Here is a 22053-nt window from a genome sequence, read left to right as displayed (position 1 = left end):
GAAAAGCGTGAATGTTCAATATAAACTACATTTCCCAGAATGCAATTTAACATACGTGTCCTCTGCTGTGTCGTTTCCGCTGTAAATCTCGCGATATTGGCCGTTCGACTCTGCCCTATGTCTCGCGCACTCGCAGCTCCTTCGCTCAGTATATAAAGCGGAACAACGACGGACGGAGGACGGCTGGGGATTCGCAGCCCGGGATTGTAAATAAGACCGCCAAAACTGTTTTATTTACAAAAGTGATGCCGGCTGTTTTAGAATACCGTTCCCAGTTGTTTTAACAGTTTTTTGGTCATTTTTGGCTCTTTACTTCTCGCCAATTTCCGTGTGTTTTTTACACTACGCGTATAATGGCGAGCTCGGCTAACTCGAACCCAGTGGTAAGGATCAATCTCAAGGATTGTCAACGGGGGAAATGGGGTAAAGTTAATGGAAAACTGTTGAACACATGATTTAAAAACAAAAAATTTGAATCACATTAATGTAAGCATTTACACACTGCACCATCACATACAAATTAAACTAGGTTCAATCAATGGGACGTTTTGAAATCAGTTTTTGAATCTAGTTTTTTCTTCAAACTTCTGTTAAAAAAAATTTTAATGTGTGTTTCCACAACATGTCAGTCAAATTTAAGTAATTGTGACATTTTTTTTTGGCTCTTGTTGTGTTGCCAGGTTGCCTCCATATTTAGGCGTTTTGTATGTTACTGACGACCGATAGAATAAATTCATCTAGGTTGTCTTTGATCGTTTGTGGCGATGACTGTAGTCGAGTGCATATACGCCAACACGTGGAAAAACTGCAACCAATGGGAAAACAGCCGAATGTACGTGCCTCATTTTAAAGATCTTAAATGTACGCAAAGCACCTTATATAAAAATCGCGATCCAGTTGTTTCTTTGTGATGAAATAAAGTAGGGGGAAATCGCGAGGGAAACGCTCCCAGTGTGCATCATCATCATCGTCCACCATTCCACGACACGAAGACAACAATGCAGGCCCAGTAAAGCATTTGCACTCCATTTTAGACGCAATAATTCCTATTTCCATTAAAAACTACACTGCCTTATCCCGCTGACCACAAATACGATAGTTGAGGGACAACACTGCCAATTCAACGCGAAATTAGCGAGGCTGTCGAGCTGCTCCGTAAAATGGCTTCCACCCTCTCTCTCCTCCCGCTTCTGGCCCTCCTCCCTCGCTGCTGCCTGGTTTTATACCGCCATATTGGCTCTCTATATAGACTGGCCGGGATGGGATGGTGTTACTCGACGTTACGTCACCGACTCCGTTTATAAACGGCAGACTGCTTTAAATAGTGGAGGAGCAGCAGCCCAGGCCGAGTGAGAAGGAAGGACAAATCAGAGAACGTCACGACAGTAGCTCGTGTTTTCTTTGTCCTCTTTTTGTTAGTGTGTTGTCGCTTCGGTTCTACTCGAGCCGCCTGTAAAATGTTGCGTTCGGACGTTTTACTGGCGTTATTATCGGAAGTTACCGTCCTCGACATGAGCAGTAAAGTGCGAATTGCTTGAATTTAAATCAGTGCTTCTCTATTTTCTGTCAGCCCCCCCAGGAAGACCTAAACGTTTCGCGCCGCCCCAACTCTGCCGCCACTGTAAATTAGGGGTGAGACAAAATATCGAAATGGTGATATATCGTGATACTTTCCATCCCAAAAGGTTATCGATACACTTATGGCCAGTGTTGTTAATCTTACTGAAAAAAAGTAATTAATTATAGTTACAAATTACTTCTCCCAAAAAGTAATTGCGTTAGTAACTCAATTACCTGAATGTAAGAGTAATTAATTAATTGGCAAAGTAATTGGTGATAATTACTTTTTTTTTTCTCAAAAAAAAAACAAAAACATTGGCCACACTATGTAAAGTTTTTTGTGAAGGTTTTTGGTACAATTGGCCCGAGCCCAATTCTTTACCCTAATTTACCCTTTACCCTGAATCAACTGTTAAAAGTTGTCAAAATTGCTCCCATTATTGCATTAGTTCCCTTCTCTCTACTTTCGACGTATGAAAGTTTTAAAACTGTGTCATCATTTAAAGATAGATTCAAGTCAAGATTTTGCCGATTTAGAAGTATTTTAGATAAAAAGTTACTTAGGTTCGCTAGGAAGGTTCTCTACAACAGAGCCGTAATAAAAGGTCTACTGCTTTAAGATGGCGGCTGTTTACTAACGCATCTAGTGCTGTGTCTGTCATTTTGCATCTAGTGATATCTATATACAGTACATGTGATATCTACCATGTCTACCATATCTACCATAACATGCGGGTGTAGTTTGTACGCTATCGGCTACAACAGGTATTATTGGAGCTACCTAGCATCGCGTTTACTCGGCGTCACAACTTTTCTTGCCTCCTCCCCACTCCTGCTCTGTTCTGTCGTCTCGGTGAGTCCGTCTCCCTCAGACTTTTCGACCAATATAATAACGCATAGTAACGCATGCCTTTCCGTCCTCAGTAACGGTAACGGCGTTGCCAAGATGAGAAAAGTAATTAATTAGATTACCCACTACTGAAAAAAATAACGCCGTTAGTAACGCCGTTATACTGTAACGCCGCTATTAACAACACTGCTTATGGCAAGCATCAAAATATCGTTTTAACAAGGCTTCAATGTTTAAAAAAAAAAGGAACCAATAAATTGCTACCAACATCTTCCACCATAATAATGTTTCAGTTAACTCTATGGCTGCCATTGACGGCGCACGATGCCCAATTCATTAAGACCGGTGTTCGGCTATTCCTTCTACGTGGCGAGACGTGCTACACAATGCTCAATGCGCTTGCGCAAACATCTGTATGCATGCGCACATCGGTTAAAAGCAACAAGTACCGTATTGGCCCGAATATAAGACGGTGTTTTTTGCATTGAAATAAGACTAAAAAAAGTGGGTGTCGTCTTATATTCGCGGTTTAGACATTATACCCATTCACGACGCTAGATGGCGCCAGATATCATTGAAGCGATGTTCTGTCATGACAGGGCTCAGCTATTCTCAACTTTAACCAGTTTTCATTATTTTATTGCAATGTTTTTCCTTATTCAGATTTTTTTCAAGACTACAGTTACAGTTAGCCTTCACTTTGATCGTTAATGCACATCATTGCAATTTTGTTGTTTTATCACAATAGATTGGTTTATTTACATTTGAAAAACCAGAAGCCATTCATTTAAAAATGTGATTGCACTTTATAGTTTACTTAAATGTTCAGATATTAACATTTGAATGAGGCCAAATAACATGCTTTTTCTCTAAAATATGTTGTTATAATTATTTGTTTCAGATGTACTGTAATTATTTTCTCTATAAAAATTAATTTGGTGTTCAAAAAGTCTTATAATCAGTGCTGTCTTATACTCGGGCCAATACGTTACTCACTAGTTTTGTTTTTATTGAGTTCTTTTTATTACTCTTTCATTGCCTCATACTTTTAATCATAGTGTTTTCTTGTGGTGGTGTTAAAGCAGTGTTGATCTGTTAACCACATTAGACACGTAGCATATTTAAACTGTCCTTATTTGATATAATTACATTTAAGTATTTTCTTAAGGCATTTTTTAGTACGTTCTGCCTGTATGCATCTTAACCAATGGTTCTTAACCTGGGTTTGATTGAACCCCAGGGGTTCAGTGAGTAAGGGGCAGTTTACATGGCGACTCTGCGACACAAAGACTCAATGACTGAGTAGAGGAATGGCCTCGCGTGCATATGGTGTCGGCGAAGACGAAAAATTCTGAATCCTGCCTCCAAGTGAAAGAACTCGATTGAGGGGGGGCTTGCTCCGCATGCATATCAAAGGCTCCCGCGGCGCGAGACCGCGCCAATAACGTCAGCACTCGTACACGTCACATTGAGCGTCCGCAGCGGTTCTACTAAACATTAAAAACAGCAAATATTGTGGGATGTCGGCTTTAATTTACTATTTTAATAATATTTTTAAATATGCTATTTTTTCCATTTTTGTGCCTTTTTGAACAAAAGAAAAATGCCATTGCTTCGAGTGGGCGTGCATATTTTTTTTCCGGGCTGAGGAACTTGGTGGGGTCAAAGTGCATCATTCGCTGTCGCCTTGTAAATCTGCACTGCCCCCTAGGGCCGGGCATGAATACTACATCGTTTTCATGCGGAATTGCGACATTGTTCGAATGGAGACGGGCCCATATAAATGCAAATTTGAAATTTTTCGTATTGTCGGAGAGTCATCATATAAACGGCCCCTAAGTCTAAGGTGTTTGGCAGAGAAAAAGAGACGTTTCTTTTAACTGCTAGTCTTTGATCTGATGGGAGGAGGAACTGGTTTGCTCAGTGGAAGGTCGACTCGCACTTTGTATGAGAGAATACAACAGACCAATGGGCAGCGTGGTCTCAAATTTGAGCTTCTTTATATAACATGCTGTCAAAATGAGTAGAATTTTGAACCGGAATGTGCTAAATTATTAGCTTGCTAGCTTAGATGTATTGGTTTTGAATTTGAAAAAAATTGCTTTATTTTCTAATTCTGTTCGGTGACTCCACATGTGAAACTAGCGGGGTTCGGTACCTTTAGCAAAGTTAAGAAACACTAAACAAAACAAGTTGAAAGCGCACGGTAGTACTTTGGCTGTCAAATTCACCTTGTGTAGACGTTTCGCCAATGTAGGTAGGACATTTTGGCAGAACACTTGGAAGGGCAAATGAACGTTATTTAGGCCGAACTTGGATCAGCCTTGACATATTTAGTTGACTGAACATGAACAAGTTGCCTCCTCTATTAACCTAGACTGGAAGAGGTGAATGAACGTTCGTTCTTTTGAAACCAGAACATTCACAGTCACGCTTTCCAATTTTCAGGGCATTCACAGGTCGCCTTCTGTTCATTTTAGGGAATTTACAGGTCATTTTCTGTTGAGCTTGAATCACTGCCTATTCATACTCGGGCCACTTCCTGTTCTGTAACCCAAAATCAACAGGAAGTGACCCATAAAGTGCCCCAAAATCAACAGGAGGTGACTGCCACTGACCGCCATAGAAGTGGGAGGGGCCCATTTGGTCTGGGAGGGGTTCATTCGGTGCCACCCTCCCAGCTCAAATGGATTGGACATCTACTAGTGATAAACTGAAAGAAGAGGGATGAAGATAGCTCATTTTTCTGTATATAAATTGTTTTTGTTTTGTTTTTGTAGATTTGTAGGATGATTTCCTAACCAATCCATCGATAATTGTTGCATCGTCATATCGTGCATGAGTTCATCGTTATCATTAGCTATGTATCGCAAATTGGATCATATTTTGAGGTACCAAAGGGTTCCCACCCCTGCTGTAGTGTAAATAGTATCATTTGGCTATAAAATTATAAGTACACCTCTGCATAACATTGCGTCCTTATTAATATTAAAGAAAAAATATAGATCACTTTACAGTGGAATATGCCTTTATTAACTTTGTTTTGTTTGTAACAGAAAAGACTTAAAGCACATCAATTGGCATGAATTTAAAAATAAGTCCCATCCAAACTGTATAAATACACATAAGGTACATTTTTTACCATTTGATATTGGAAAAATAAAATTTAATAAAATCCCAAAAGAATTTATAAATTCAAATTGATTAGCAACATTAAGTCATGAGGACAATATGACCGGGAAAAAAATATAGAACAAAAACGACAGTGTCATTGGACAGAGGGACAGTTTTTATTTTTGATGCAATCAATATCGGCTTCTTTTCTATGGCGTGGGGTTGTTTGGCACTGAGCAACTTGGTATGCTACCTTATATGATGCTAACAGTTCTGGCTGGTTCACTGATGTAACACTGACAGAGCAGGATGATTGTTGGCAGTATTCAGCATGTTTTCGCTGAAAAAATCCAAGCGGCTTATCAATGTGATTGGGGTTTAATGTCTTTAAGTGACGTCTTAATTGATTTGGCTTCCTCCTGTCAGCATTAAACATTTTTAGACATTAAACACACTGGTCTTTTCATTGTCTCCCACTGTATTAAAAGTCAAAGCCAAAAGCTAAACGCTATAGGGGTAGTCATATTTCTGTACGTGTCACGGAGACGTCGGTAATAACGTCTGGCGAGTAAAGTTATAACTTGCAAGTGATTAGAGTTGTCAGCCACATAGTCATCTAGATATCACTTCCTTTGAGATTTTTTGAGCGAAAAAACTGCTGTTCATTTTACACAACCTGAGTTGAACGGCAAAATTCACAAAGGTTTTTGGAATATGAGCAGTTACTTTGTAAGGCAAATGACTCAAAATCATAACTGTGATAACATGCAGTTGTATAATTGGTATTTTGAATAGGTGCGCAATCATTTTTTGAGGTTGTAAATTGAAAACTGCTGTACATTTTTTGCCAATTTACAATGTACTAGGATGTTTCCATCCCACCTTACATCGAACACAAGTGCTTCACACATTGTTACTAATCGAGGATGTAACAGTCCTCATTTTGCGTATTCACATTTCAATATTTTATGACCATTTCATGAAAATTGGTCACCTGTACCCCATTATTGCAAAACTTGAAACATGATGTTCTCAGAGGGAAGCAGTTTATAAGTTTAAGAGGGTCATCAAAAGGAAACCAAAGAGACAGGAGGAATCACAAAAAGGCATTAAAGTTAATATGATTAGATAAATTGCTGGATTAAACCCCTTACGCAAATGTTGCCATCAAGCTTGTTGTTGGAAACCACAAATTAGTCATTGCTGTTATGATGAAATTGCAAATGCACTTCAGATATTGGCTTGCCACAATAAAATAATATTTGTTTTGCATCCATGTAGCCTAAACTGTACAAGACTGTGATTGAAGATGTGATCAATGAAGTGCGTGAGTTGTTCCTCGATGAGGGTGTGGATGAACAAGTGCTTCTGGAGCTAAAAACGGTAAGTGCATTTTTGCAATAGGCTTTCACAGCAGAGGATATGATAAATAGCTATAACTGTTAGTAAAAACTAGGGCTGTCAAACGATTAAAATTTTTAATCGAGTTAATTACAGCTTAAAAACTAATTAATCGTAATTAATCGCAATTCTAACCATTTATAAAATATGCCATATTTTTCTGTAAATTATATATATATTCTGTAAAATAAATTGTTGGAATGGAAAGATAAGACACAAGATGGATATATACATTCAACATACTGTACATAAGGACTGTAGTGGGCATTTCACTCTACTGTCATTTAAATCTGTCTATGCTGTCCTCACTCCGAAGCGTCTACTTTTTCCAAAGCTAGACAGCTAGTGAACGACGCCATAATAATCAGACTTTTTCCTTTTTGATCTGATTTATTAATAAAATGGCCTCAAACCATTGTCCTCTTTAGACCGTCGTAAAACTACCAAAAAAAAGTACACAAGCATTGCATTAGCAACAACGTTAGCTTAGCACGCTATACAGGTTCACAAAACATAAACAAAAAGCGTCTCATACAAAAAATATAACATTTCGCTTACTAACATAATATGTGCATTATTTACAACAACCATACTTACGGACAAATCTTGTCCAAGGATCATATAAGCACAACATTACAACGTAGGCGTCAGCCTGAGACGTCCTGCAGCCATATTGAACTGGCAAGACAACAATGAACCAACAAGAGTTCGCTGTTAGACAGCACAAAAAGCCTTGCTGTAAAACTTAAAAAAAGGCAGAATACTGTCTGATCGGGACATGTGCGTTAATTGCGTCAAATATTTTAACGGGATTAATTTAAAAAATTAATTACCGCGCGTTAACGCGATAATTTTGACAGCCCTAGTAAAAACAGTTACCATATAGCAGCACGCTATACTAGAAGGAAAGTGACCATAATGTGTGTTGACGATAACACTTTTAAAAAGACTGCAATGTTTAATTGATTTTATGAGTCAAGTAAACATACAACTCTGAATTTGACAAGTTGAGTTGTATTATTTTTGTTTCACATGAGCTATGGGAAAGCAAACTGTTGCAGTCCAAGGCAGTGGAGGGCTTCCATACAGAGGAACAGGCAGCCCTTCAGGCCGCACAGCAGCAGCAGCAACAGCCATCACAGCAGCAAGTACAACAAGGCCAGCAGGTGACACAGCCAGCTCAGGCCCAGCAAGTCATCCTGCCTCCCCAGCAGCAACAAGGTTAGTTCATTATTAGGAATGTATTTCTTCTTTAAATGACAATATGTGACATTACCAAAAATGTCTGCTAGATAGTCTGTTCATACTGGATGATACAAGTTTGACGAATTGTCTCTGCAGCACCCCAACAGCAAGTAATTGTACCAGATTCCAAGATTCTCCAGCATATGACAACAACAGGGATGGTAAGGTGTAATTTAAGATATACTTGAGAGAAAACCTTATTTCATTGGTTGGTATGATTAGTCTCAACAAAACATGAGGCTCATCAGTTTGTACCAAACCAGTTTTAGGTGTGGATTCTGTGAGGCTGACTGAATTTTGAATCGGGGCCAATTTCAAGACTCCCCGGGCGTTGTCAACAGTGTTGTTGTACAACCGCTTTTTAAAAAAATGCAGTAAAGTGCAATTGTTATGATAGATACAACACAGTGCGTCAATTAAGACTCAAGTATGCCCACAGTTTACCCAGTAGCAATATTACAAAGTGAGGAAAATTAATTACAAGAGTCCATTCATAGGTTAATCTAACTATAAATGATAATTACCTTTTATTTTCAATATCATATCTCTGCAATACAAAATTGTATCACACAGCTACAAAGTCACGGTGCCGACTAGTACATTGCAGTCATTTATCCACACACCAAATCCACTATAAGTGTTGTGTCAGTTTTTTCAAAACAAAGGCAAAAACCCAGTGTTCAGACGAATTGGTAACCCTTGACGAAGTAATATCCCTTAATGTTGAACAAATCTACTTTACATTTTGACACGTCTGTTTACCCTAATTTTCGCACTTTAAGGCGCACCTGACTACGCTGCCACCCACAAAATTTGGCATGAAAACGGCGTTTGTTCATAGCTAAGCCGCACTGGACTATAAGCCGCAGCTGTCCTTAAAGTATTATGGAATATTTACACCAAAATATATTAACCGGTAATACTTTATTCGACAGTGGCATCATACGACTGTCATAAGACCAAATGAACCACTTTAAGAAGCTTCATTTGGCGATCACTGCTCCCTTGGGGGAGACAGTCAACCTCTGTTGCCACCTGCTGTCAACATGCCTCCTGACATACATTGCAGCGCTACGGATGTAAATAACAATCAAAACTCATGTTCTGTGCTAAATAGTTCTTCAGTTATTGTACCAGTTGTTTCATTAATTGCTAGTTATGGCATTTGGTAAGACCTTATTTGACAGTAGTCCCATAAGACTGTCATTAGACAATCATTATTATGACTTGACACTGTCCTGAGCATTGATGACTGCTTATAACAGATGTCATTTAGTGTTATCCGGCAAATTATCTCACTTTTGAATGGATGTTAAAGATCCAAGCTGGACATAAACAGAGTTAGTGACATAATTTCCCGTATGACACTTAATGACATAAGCATTAAGTAATGCCCATGATAGTGTCATGTCATAATTATAATGGTCTTATAACCAAAATAAATCAACAAATAAGCCGCACTGGGCTACAAGCCGCAGGTATCAAAATGAAGGAAAAAAGTAGCGGCTTCTAGTCCGAAAATTACATTACATATAGATATATTATATTGAATATTTAGATACTCCCGCTACAATGTCAATATTGTTATTTGAACAATCAACACTATTAAAACCCAGGCAACCCACATGTTTACTGTTAATCAGACGTTAACATCCTAACGCTATTCTCTCGCAATATCATCAATATTCTGTTGTAGTTTTTTGTTCATATACGTAATTTCTTACAGAGTTAAGTGGTCAAAAGGTACTATAAAATGGAGGGGCATGGTTGTCATGCGCATGCTCTGTTGCACTTTGGATATCAATTCGACCGGGATACACATTCGTCAGAACACCGGCTAAACCAGCAGTGTACAATGTCTTTTGTTAAAAGCATCAGGGATAAAGCTGAATTTAGTTTTGAAGCAGCACCGTTTTTATTGCCACAATCAGTTAGAGATTTTTGTTATATTAACCCCAGAAGGGTTTACTTTAACTTGTCGTCTTCAATGTTACTGTTTTGTTAAAATAATGTGCTTAAAGGGTCCATTTTACAAGTAATTTGTCTTAGAAATTGGTTATTATTAAAAGGCCATTTCACTCAGCTGTATACAGTGACCTTTTCCCCTTCTTACAGTGAGCAGGTGGCGAAATGTGTTTGTTTACTCATTACGGGACTTGTATGCATCTATGAAATGTTTTTTTGGCATGCTGAAAGGCAGACACGGTTAAGAGAAGCACATTACATGTTGTTTGTGTTTTTTACAATCTTCTTGCATATTGGGTTCTTACACTTGCATATTGTATTCCACCTATAGAGTGCAGCTGCTACACAAGCAGCTCTGGCTCTGCCGACAGGGGTCACACCATACCCACAGATCATCACCAGTTCGGGTAAGTACTACACTTCTCACATTGTTTTCATGTGCGAAAATCTGAATTCATCTTGAGATGATAAGTCTTGTGGGGCTTGTTTCCTCAGGTCAGTTCGTGCAAGTTTTGCGTGCACCGAATGGAGCTCAGTACTTCATCCAGCAGCCATCACAGCCCATCCTACTGCAGCAGCAGATGCAGCCTGGTTCAGTGCAGGCTCCAGTTATACAACAGGTAGTCTTGAATCACTCAGGGACACTTTCAACAGTACATCCTCACTTGGTGAAATAGCTTTTTGAGGAAGTAAAAGTAACCGAGGAAAAAGAAAAAACTTGAAAAACAATGGTGACTCAGAATATACTATTTATGAGAATTTTCACTTCTCTCATCAAATCCATCAGCAACCTTTTCAGAAAGAACATCTTACTTGATGTGCCTGAGTTTGTATTTTATTTCTATGTATGAGGCTGAATTCTTCTTTGTATTTTATTGAGTTTATTTGTTGCATTGCATTATATCCAGGTCTTGGCTCCTCTTCAAGGAGGCATTCCTCAGCAAACAGGGGTCATCATCCAGCAGCCACAGCTCGTCTTAGCTCCTGGAAATAAAGTCCAAGGCAGCACACAGGTCAGCATTTGAAAAATGTCTGAACTCTAATGGGAGGATGTGTATTCTCCCCTGATGCTATTAAAACTGGTGAATGGGGACAGAGAACGGAACCTTCTTGCTAAGAGCAAAGCATTGAAGTTAGGAGGCAAAGCACAGTGCCAAGAAAACACTGCCATAGCTCTCCTACCAGATGTACTGAAGTTGATGCAAACAGGAACTCTACTATTTCAAGAATCAAAACTGTCTCAATGTGTCAACGGTCAGATATGAGACAGATTAATTTTCCAAACAGTCAGTGTTTACCGAAGTGAAAACCATGTTATGAATCAAACTAGATGGACTTTTAATGAGAAGTATCCCTTAAAACATCCTAAACTATTCAGTTGTGGCTTTTTTAAAAAATCTAAATCAGGGTACCCGCGGGTTATCAAAAGTATTAAAAAAGCATTGAATTTAGTTTTCCATTATTAAAGGTATTAAAAGTATTAAATTAGCTGTCGTAAGTCTGGAATTTCTTCACCGTGGTTTTAATTTTGAAGAACATCTCAGTGCAACCTAAATTATATCTGTGACAAAGTTTTTTTTTTTTTTTTTTTTTTAAATCCATAACGAAGATGACGCATAGAATTTTTACGATGCACTGCACCTCGTGCGTGCGCGCCGTTAGCATCATTAGCATCAACATCATAACAGCAGGCAATCGCACAGTACTGTGTGCTAACGCAAGGAACTGCCCAGGTGCCTTAGTTGTTACAGTGGGGAGAACAAGTATTTGAGACACTGCCAATGGGTTTTCCCATTGACAGTGTATCAAATACTTGTTCTCCCCACTGTATGTTCGACGAAAGCCTCAACAAGACAACCAAGTCCAAACAGTTGGACGAGCATGTGAGGTATTGGATCGGCGACCAAGTCGCATCCAGATACTTTGGGTCGCAGTTTATGGGTCATGCGAAGGCAGTGGGCCTGCTTAACATTTCAAAGTAAGTTGCCAATTTCTCCAATTAAAATGTGTTAGATGCAATAGTGTATTTCTGCACAGTTTGCCTTTCGAATGAATGTGAATTTCGCAGTTTTAACTCAAGTGTTAGCCATGTTCAATGGGGTATTGGCAGGTGTACTAGCCTTAGCATGGATAAACCGGAGTCGTAGATTCACCTTCACTGATCACTCTCAGATACACAACACGGTTGACACTGTCTATTATTGGAACGAGTGCGGGGTAACGTTGATCTGAATAACATGGCATGGTGATAGGCAAATTATAATGTAGGTGATAGTGAAACACCTCCTGGTATATTTAAACGTTTTTCTTGATTAAATAAGACTATGGATTTTCTGATTAAAAGAAATGTCTTCATTAGCTAACAAAGGATTAACATGTGTTTTGTTTACTTTTTGTAATGTGATTCGAAAAAACGATTACCAAGGGAAATGGTCATGTGTAGCTTTTTTTTTTTTTGTGGTAATTAATGGTAAACTACTGCCATTTAGTGGCTGTTTTTTAAACTTTGACTGCCAATTGCAAGCACTTTACAGTTAAGGTGGCCAACTTGACAATCACCTACCTACCACTTTGACTAGGTCCTCTTAAAAGGTAAACCTGTTGTATTGCAAATGTAATTTCTGAAGTGGCTTTACAATAATAGTGTAAAATCAATTTTATCCTGGGGGAAAAAAATCTGAAAGACCTTATATTTAAATGTTTTAATTGTATCTTCAATAAATGTGCATTCTTTTATCAAACACACTTAGTGATTGAGGTTAAATTTGATGTTCAGTGCTTTATTTTTTTAATATGATTCAATATTATCTAAATAATGGGTGCGAAAAAAGTTAATTTTCAGTTGAAATGGCATTAAAAAAGGTCTTAAAAGTCTTGAATTTAGATTTATCAATCCTGGGGGGACCCTGTAAATGAAGGGAAGCACATCAAACACAGGTACGTGAGTAGTAATTTATGTTATATATAAGTTTGTAATTTATCCTATTCAAAATCCAACCCACGCAAACCCAGGCTAGCATCATTTCACTGAATTATTGACATGTATTTATTGGCCATAGCCTCTAGTTTTGTGAGCTCACAGCTGTCTGTCTCATGTTTCATTTCTGTCCTATTAGGTTACGCAGGCTGCTGCTATGGCACCTCAGCCAGGTCAGGCAGCACAGGTCCAGCAGGCCCAGGGTGCAGCAGTGCCACAGGCCCAGGTGCAGAGCCAGGCTCAGCAGGCGGCCCCTGGTCAAGCTCAGCCTCCCATGATGCTGCAGGTAGACGGCGCTGGCGACACATCGTCAGATGAAGACGAGGATGATGAAGAGGAGTATGATGAGGACATGGAAGAGGAAAAAGATAAGGACGGGGGAGAAGATGGGCAGGTGGAAGAGGTAAGCAAAGTACCCACTATGTTTTTTGTATAGGGGTATTGTTGTAGCAAAACTATCTGAAAATACGTACCCGGACTTGCAAATATCACATGTCACGAATGTGTAACTCGAGTTGCAAATGTGTCTTTTGAGATGCAAATATGTAACTCCAGTCACAAATGTGGAACTTAAGTCAGGAATGTGTACTTCGTTTGAGCTGTAATTACCGTAGTTTTAGGACTATTATCTGCTTATCTTTTTCCCTCATATTGAATCCTCCGGCTTATAGTCCAGTGAGGCTTAGTTGTTGATTTGTTTGGGTTAATATTAGGGCTGTCAAAATTAACGCGTTAAGGCGCGGTAATTAATTTTTTAAATTAATCACGTTAAAATATTTGACGCAATTAACGCACATGTCCCGCTGAGACAGTATTCTGCCTTTTGGTAAGTTTTAAAGCAAGGCTTTTTGTGCTGTCTAACAGCGAACTCTTGTGGTCGCTTTGCGACATGGTTTGTTGTTTACTTGCCAGTTCAATATGGCTGCACGACGTCTCTGTTGTGCTTATATGATCCTTGGACAAGATTTGTGTGTAAGTATGGTTGTTGTAAAGAATGTACATATTATGTTAATAAGCGAAATGTTATATTTTTTGTATGAGACGCTTTTTGTTTATGTTTAGTGAACCTGTATAGCGTGCTAAGCTAACGTTGTTGCTAATGCAATGCTTGTGTACTTTTTTTTTGGTAGTTTTACGACGGACAATGGTTTGAGGCCATTTTATTAATAAATCAGATGAAAAAGGAAGAAGTCTGATTATTAAGGCGTCGTTCACTAGCTGTCTAGCTTTGGAAAAAGTAGACGCTTCGGAGTGAGGGCAGCATAGACAGATTTAAATGACAGTAGAGTGAATTGCCCACTACAGTCCTTATGTACCGTATGTTGAATGTATATATTCATATTGTGTCTTATCTTTCCATTCCAACAATTTATTTTACAGAATATATATATAATTCACAGAAAAATATGGCATATTTTATAGATGGTTTGAATTGCGATTAATTGCGATTAATTACAATTAATTAATTTTTAAGCTGTAATTAACTCGATTAAAAATTTTAATCGTTTGACAGCACTAGTTAATATGTAAGTTTTTTTGACAGCGGCATCATAAGGCCGTCATAATTATGACATGACAATGTCATTGGCATTAATGAATGCTTATGACAGATGTCATTAAATGCCATCTGGCAAATTTTGTCACTAACTCCGTTTGTGTCCAGCTCGGATCTTTTACATCCATTCAAAACTGAGATAATTTGCTGGATGACACTAAGGCTAGGTTCATACAACAGGTCTTAATGCAAAAATCTGTTTTTTTACCATATCTGTTTTTTTGGCGTGCCCATTCAGACTGCCTTTGTCCATTGAGACCGTTCAAGTATCACGCATGCGCACTAATTCGCAGTCCGAGATGCGCTCAGCAAAGGGACCCATATGCGCAGAAGTATCAAAACAAATGACACATGCTAGCTGTATGTCTATCCAAGAGTGATCATATTTTGATTTCCAAAAAGAGGACACAAATAACAGACATTAATAATTCCCGTTTAGTGTTATATAAAAAGTTTATATGGACTGATAGAACGCATACACGCACACACATGAGCCTTGACGTGTGTGCATGAAATGACGTGGGTGCGTCAGTTTGCCCCGACTAGGTGCAATAATAAAATATTGCTCATTCGGTGCACAGAATGAAAATCGAAAATTGTAAGGCTTATTCTTCATTTTATTTTTCTATGACTGTGGTCAAGCTTGCTTTGTGCTTAAAAGCAGAGTTCAAGCTAGGCGCTAATGCCTACATGGCTGCCGTCCTCCGTGCCTCTTGCTCTTTGCTGACGTAATTGCTGCATGAATTCCGATTTGGGAGTCTTGACAGTTCAGACCTCCAGTCACGTTCTGAAAAAAATGTGCCCCAGATCGGATTTGAACCACATACGAAAGTGACTCAGATCGGATTTGAAATGGTCCACTTCTATGCGACTTGTCCCGTTCAGACCGTGGCGGCTTATAGTCAAGTGTGCCTTATAGTCCGAAAATTACGTATATGGCTTCTGCATTGGATGATTTTGTATGTGAATTTTTTCACAAATATGTAACTGAATTCATGAATGTGTAACTGAAGTCACAAATGCATAGCTAAATTGACGAACATGTACTCTATGTGTGTTGTGAATACTGTGCTTGTGCAATGTAAGTTATTTTGCAAGAGGCTTTGCTCCAGTCGTACCGCGGAAAGGCTGCAAATGTGTGTGGTGTATCTGTTTTTGGTACATCATACCACCAGGGGGCGCAAGCACCAATGTCAGTAGCACGGCTGTACAGACCACTCCAGCCTCTAGCATTCCAACAATGGAATCCGGCCAGCGTGAAATAAGTAAATAATTGTTATGTTGTTGTAATTTACGTTGCTTTAGCCCCTTGATTCCTATTGTTGTGAAATAGTCACATTCCAGATGAAAGCAGGCTGAAAGCTTATTTTTTTGGTTATACTATAGATGCCTGCTGTCACTAATTATACATTTATAAAAGTGTTTTATTTTGTATTTTGGATTTTTTTTATTATCTAAATCATTATGCATTTTAACTCAATTTAGCATCTATTTGAAAGACATGCACCCTTTTTCTTTCTTTTTTTTTTTTCTTCTTTAGCATTTAAACCAATGTAAATTAGAACAACATAACGATTATTTACTTCATGCTGGCCCGACTCCATTGACATAATGTTGGAGACTGGAACAATCACTTTGGCCAAGCCACTGACATTAGTGCTTGCGCCCCCTGGTGGTATAATCTACTACCAACAGGTGCGCCACAGACACAACTCTCCACACTCATTTGTGACATCAGGACTGTTGCAAAGGTCACATGTAAAATCACATCCACTCCAAAAACTCTGTATTCACAACACACATAAAGTACGCAGTTGTGAATTTAGCTACGCACTTGTGACTGAAGTTGCACATTGACTTGTCTGTGACTTAGTTTCCATAATTGTTTGCTTATTTGCAACCAGTTACGTATGTGTGACTTAATTTGAGCATTTGTGACTTCAGTGGTGTAGCAAAAATCACGTGTAAAATCATATCCAATCCAGAAAACCTGTGATTATAGATAACACAAGGTACACACTCATGACTATTTGTTATTCGAGTTATATATTTGAGACTCAAGTTGCATATTTGCAACATGAGTTACATATTCGTGATTGTGGTTACGTATTTGTGAATCCAGGTACCCATTTACAAATAGTTTTGCTACAATAATGCCCACAAAGTTTTGCTTCATTAGTTTTGTGTTTGTTTATGGATTGTTATTCATTATTTTGTTGATTTTTCCTTGTGAGGAGCCCCTGAATAGTGGAGATGATGTGAGTGATGATGGGGAGGACCAGGAGCTGTTTGACACAGAGAATGTAGTTGTGTGCCAGTATGATAAGGTGAGTCGTCATTATTGATCTAGTCAGTTTTAGGTAGGGCTACAGCTATCGATTATTTTAGTAGTCGATTAATCGATGAACTATTTAGTTTGAATAATTGAGTAATCGGATTAAAATACCTGTGCTGAGCCTCAAAGAGTATAAAAAAATAAATAAATGAGGAACTATGTACAACAAAACAACAGTTGACTAACTTACATAGCAAAAGTCCGCTAGCTTAAATTCTATAAAATGCTAACTTTTTTTTTTCCAATGCTCTTTATGGTTCAGACACATATTTCCACAAAAATGGCTAAATATACCTGTAAACTAAATTACTAATGCGTTAAAAAAAAAAAAAAAAACCATTAACTCAAACAAAAACTTAGCTTATGTTGGTCTTGACAGTGAGCAGATGGATTCAGCCATGTGAAATGAGGTAGACTAGAGGGTCGTCTGTCCACCCAAATCAATAAAACTAAATGCAAACACTTTGAAAAGAAACCATTACAATGCCATTTTAATTAAACGAATATTCGAGCAGCAAAATTTCATTCAGATCTTTTTTTGTATTCGAATACTCAAGTTAATCGATTAATCGTTGTAGCACTAGTTTTAGAGCATGACCAGTACCGGTGGGTATCATGACCAATGAAAGCTAATGTTATACTTTCAAATTATAGTGGAAAGGATCAACATAATTTAGCCTAGCTTAACTTACTAATGAACAATCAAAATTCATGAAAATGTAAGGAAAAATTTAATTGGCTCCTTGCTTTATCACGTGTAGAACTAGTTAATTTATTGATTTTATTAGCCACATAGAACCTCTCCTTTTGCTAGTCCTTCGCTGCACTGAGTTAATGCATTGTGCTTAGGACGTCTGGCAAAAATAGAAGTCTCCCATTCAAACACTGGAGCGAATCCACGGCACAGCCTTACGTCAGACGCTTTGTGAGGAATCACTCACATTGACATTATTTATTATAATATTTGCGTATTTGCGCAGCATTTCTGAATCCTGTGGAATTCCCTCTTCTCAATCTTTTGTACTCTGTGACCAAGCTTGCTTGTTGCATTTTATTTTATTATTATTATTTTATTTTATTTTTTAAATGAAAAATCTAGCTACAGGATTTCTAACATTGAAAGTGAATTGATTATGGGTGCCAGAAATCATAAGGTTAGGTTCACACTGCAGGTCAATTCTGATTTCTTTGCCCACATACAACACGTATCTGAATTTTTTTCAAACAATGTGAACGGTGCACTTATGCCTATTTCAAATCCGACTTTGGCTTTTTGGGCTTCTTTTGTATGTGGATATAAATTGGATGTGTATGGTGTGTTTCCTCTAGGATATTTTTTCAGCAGCACAGGCAGAAATTTAAAATGAACAACATTTATTAAAATTACTTACATTTGAAATTGTTTTAAATTTTTTTTATAAATACCATATATTCAAGACCATAAGGCGCACCTAAAATTTGAAAAATTTCTTGAAAATTGATGGTGCGCTTGATACCGTGGTGCGCCTATTGTGTGGACTGAGTACCAAAATGTTAGTGTCTGATTGAGCAGTTTCTGAAAAGGCGGACGTAAGTGAGAGCCGCATGAGAAACTTAAAGGGAGAAGGTTTCGTGTGATACGGGGCGTGCTCCCAGTAGCTGTATGGTTTGAGTTCACACTCAAGGCTATCACCTACGCAAAACAAACTGCCACCTATGGTGATTTTTAAGAGGAAGACGCTGCCTAAAGAAAAGTTGAGCTGCCGTGTTTGATCGAGACCTAGCCCAGCTGCTCAATTTGGATACATAAAATGACGACCTTGATGGATTTGTAGATTGATTGATGTGAGTACTTTGTTAAATTCTTTAATAAAGTACAATTGAACTCAGTTTTGCTCCCGCTGCCTTTTTAAAGAAAAATACGCTAACGCCCATGCTAGTGCGCATCCTAGCGTATGTTTTTCATGCACCCAATAATGCAGTGCGCTTTGTGTTTGTGTTAAATATAAAAATAATATCACCCGAAAATAAGCCTGCGAAATTTAATACGGTGCGCCCTATGGTCATGAAAATACTGTACATACATGAGGTAATAATCACTCCTCAAAAGTTAACTGCTACCTCGTAATGCTAATCACTAGCTAATGCGAATTCTAAGCACAAATCTTTTTTCTCATCTCTCCGACCAACTAATTAATTATAAGAATTCTACATACAGTGTAGCATTTATATACAGTGAGAAGCAGAAGTATTTGCACCCTCAGTGATTTTGAAAGTTTACCCAGTTGGAAAATAGGTAAAGGTCTGAATTTTAATTAATGTTTTTTAGGGTACACTGACAACTCTTTGAGTGTCATAATTATTGCTGATTCTCAGGGGTACAAAACTAATGAACCACAGTAAATTACAAATTATGGAAAAATCATATAATGTGAGTTGGATTATTATTTTTTTCTATAAGTAGAAATGCATCTATGATTGAAATGTCAGACCTCATTTTCTAAGTGGGTGAACTTGCAAAATCACAAAGTGTGCAAATACTTCTGTTCGGGACTGTACACCCGACCTGGCTCAGTAAGCAGCCATCCTTCAGTAATTTCGTATACGAGACGCTACACAGAAAGTGCATAATGTAGCAACGCGTACTATCAGTTGAAGCACCATTTGAGCACTAGAACTGTTTTTAAAAGTACCTTATAGTATCCGGTATCAGATAAAATTCAAACAATACCTAGCCATAAATTTGGGCAGGCACAACCTCTGGACACGTGGTTCACGTAACAACTGACAAGCCTGACGTCTCCCTCGCAGTCTTGAAAGTCATCCAACTCTCCCGACTTATTCTGCAGATCCACAGGAGTAAGAACAAATGGAAATTTCACCTGAAGGACGGGATCATGAATCTGAACGGAAGAGATTATGTCTTCTCCAAAGCCATCGGGGATGCCGAATGGTGAGAGTGGACGACTAAGCCAGGCAACGGGATCAGGATTTTTTTTACTCCTCCTATCCAGTTAATGGCCTATATCAATATCCATCCTTATCCTGTGACTGGATTGGATTGCAGCAAGTCTGACGAGTCTTTTAAGAACTCAAAGGACTGCAAGATCCTTTATTACAAGCCAGATGTCACTGGTCGCTCAACAAACAGCTTTGCGGGATGAGAAACTGAAAGCGAAAGGGAAACTCGCCCTCTTTGTTTCTCAGCCTTCTAGCATTTACCTTAGTGAATTCCCTCACATCATTTCACAGGATGCACGTGTCAGAGGACCAGAGTGTGATGACATTGAAAGTGTGTAAATGCACTGCTTGTTGTTTGACACTTTCAGCGTGTCTACACTAATGAAGTTGAAACTTAGAGATTGCTGCCTTCACATCTGCCGGAAGTTACTTCTGGCCTCACTTTTCTTTTTGTTCATTCTACGAATTTTTGAGAAAGATGCTGAGGTTTAAAGAGCTTAATTGTTTTAAAGTTTCTTTTAAATTGAAGGGTTATAACAGAGAAGTTGAATAACGTGAAATTTAGCATAATTTATACTTGTTTAAAGGCATTATTTTAAATCAAGCAAGAAATGATTCCAAATGTTCTTCTTTCCCCCTTGTCAGCTTTTCAGTAGCGTCATTCCACCAAGCAAAATAGTCAGCGCCATCCCTTGTTTAATTGATTTCTCTGCAGCCTTCAGTTTACTAATACGAGTGTACGCTTTACGTAGTCAAGTGTGTTCACTCTGCGTGTGCGTTTGTCAATTGTATAACTGAGCACCCTTTAAACCTCCCAGAAAACTGTATGTTACCACTTTTAGCGCAACACTTGACGCAATTTTCTATTTATTCATGAAAGTTTTTTTTTTTTTTTTTTCTGATCTGCACCAAACTGTGCTCTTACAATCAAATAAGTGTTCCTTTTTTGTTGGCTGAGCAAAGCTGTGTGACATTGTTACCAATCATCTTGGATGTCCTGTTGTGTTCGTTGTAGTCCTTGATTTTTCTAACAGGCATGTTTTCTATTGAGAGGATTTCAAATGGGGTTAGGCGGGACAGAATGGTGTGAGTTTCTCAAATGTTTTAGTAACCTATTGCAGAAATATTAAAGTACATGTTTTGTGGGGGCTTTGGAGTTAACTCACTAGTGAGTGGGCTCCCTGATTATATTGTGAATACACGTCAACCTTAAGAAGGAAGCATTTGTACGTGTTCATGTGAGCAACCTTGGTGTCTTTTGGCATTTAAGCGGTCCCAAAAATGTTTTCTGGCTAAAGAAAATTGAGTAATTGATTTTATTCATTAGCTCTGTGTGAATGATGGCTCATAGAAGAGAGTCACGGTTGTTCCCACATACTGTACTTCAATGTTGAGTGTGCCTTTTTGATTTGTACTCCTGCTCTTCTTGTACTTCCCAAGGAGGGTGTCTGAGAAATGTTTTGACCTTTGCTCTGTCGTGACTTCTACTAGCTGTTGAAACGTATTGTTCAATAAAATGTTTTATAAATTCCACTATACTCAGAAACTCATTTCTGTAGTTTAAACATGACATAGCATCAGTAGAAATGCAATTGAAAGTATATATATTTGCTATGGTGTAACAAAAGATTTTGTTACAATTTTAGCTCAAACTGAGAAATTATGTCAAGGTTTTTTCCCCTCTCATCTTACTATGCTGTTAGGAAATTTAAAGCAACACTGGGTAACTTTTCAACCTTTAGAAAATATTTTTATAACATTTTTGATTATTTGTTGACTGACAACTAGTTGAATGACACCTATTTTAAGTCTCGAGGGGGTCCGTATCACTTTCACTAAACCTAACAAAATTAAATTGCTACTGGATACTAGAGCTGAGGATGAGAGTCCATTGTCCATCTTTGGATATGTGTGGTTTATTTTGTTGCCAATGCTGACCAAAAATGATGGAATATCCGGGTTATAAAATCACGCCAGCCGCCCTCCCACTCACAGAGAGCACAGACTCTGCAACACGGGACAAGTCTGTGACAGTGTCCAACCCGCGTAATTTCCGGGATATTTCTCCATGTGTGAAAGCAGTACGTGGGTAAATCCTGTGTCACCTTAAA

The 22053-nt window shown here is 38.3% G+C and overlaps 1 protein-coding gene across 1 annotated transcript; it reads left to right on the top strand.

Annotated features, from left to right (window-relative positions):
* Positions 1-202: 202 nt before the first annotated feature.
* On the top strand, positions 203-21484 carry gtf2a1 (general transcription factor IIA, 1). Its single transcript, XM_057823538.1, has 10 exons — positions 203-383; positions 6806-6907; positions 7963-8146; positions 8267-8331; positions 10467-10542; positions 10631-10755; positions 11044-11148; positions 13252-13515; positions 16902-16994; positions 19831-21484. Exons 1-10 carry the CDS (start codon positions 354-356, stop codon positions 19936-19938), a joined length of 1152 nt encoding a protein of 383 aa, XP_057679521.1. The 5' UTR covers positions 203-353; the 3' UTR covers positions 19939-21484.
* The last annotated feature ends 569 nt before the right edge of the window (positions 21485-22053 follow it).

This window comes from Corythoichthys intestinalis, chromosome 19, assembly GCF_030265065.1.
Source record: "Corythoichthys intestinalis isolate RoL2023-P3 chromosome 19, ASM3026506v1, whole genome shotgun sequence".
In the NCBI taxonomy this organism is placed as follows: Eukaryota; Metazoa; Chordata; class Actinopteri; order Syngnathiformes; family Syngnathidae; genus Corythoichthys; species Corythoichthys intestinalis.
The sequence above is the reverse complement of the archived record's forward strand: the minus strand, read 5'-3'. Positions and strand labels throughout refer to the sequence as shown.

What these genes read in the sequence shown, in the direction of transcription:
- gtf2a1 (XM_057823538.1), top strand. Translation starts at nt 354, where the DNA reads ATGGCGAGCTCGGCTAACTCGAACCCAGTG. An exon ending in AAGTCCAAGGCAGCACACAG is followed by an intron (nt 11,149 to 13,251) that starts GTCAGCATTTGA and finishes CTGTCCTATTAG; the next exon opens with GTTACGCAGGCTGCTGCTAT. An exon ending in AAGATGGGCAGGTGGAAGAG is followed by an intron (nt 13,516 to 16,901) that starts GTAAGCAAAGTA and finishes TTTCCTTGTGAG; the next exon opens with GAGCCCCTGAATAGTGGAGA.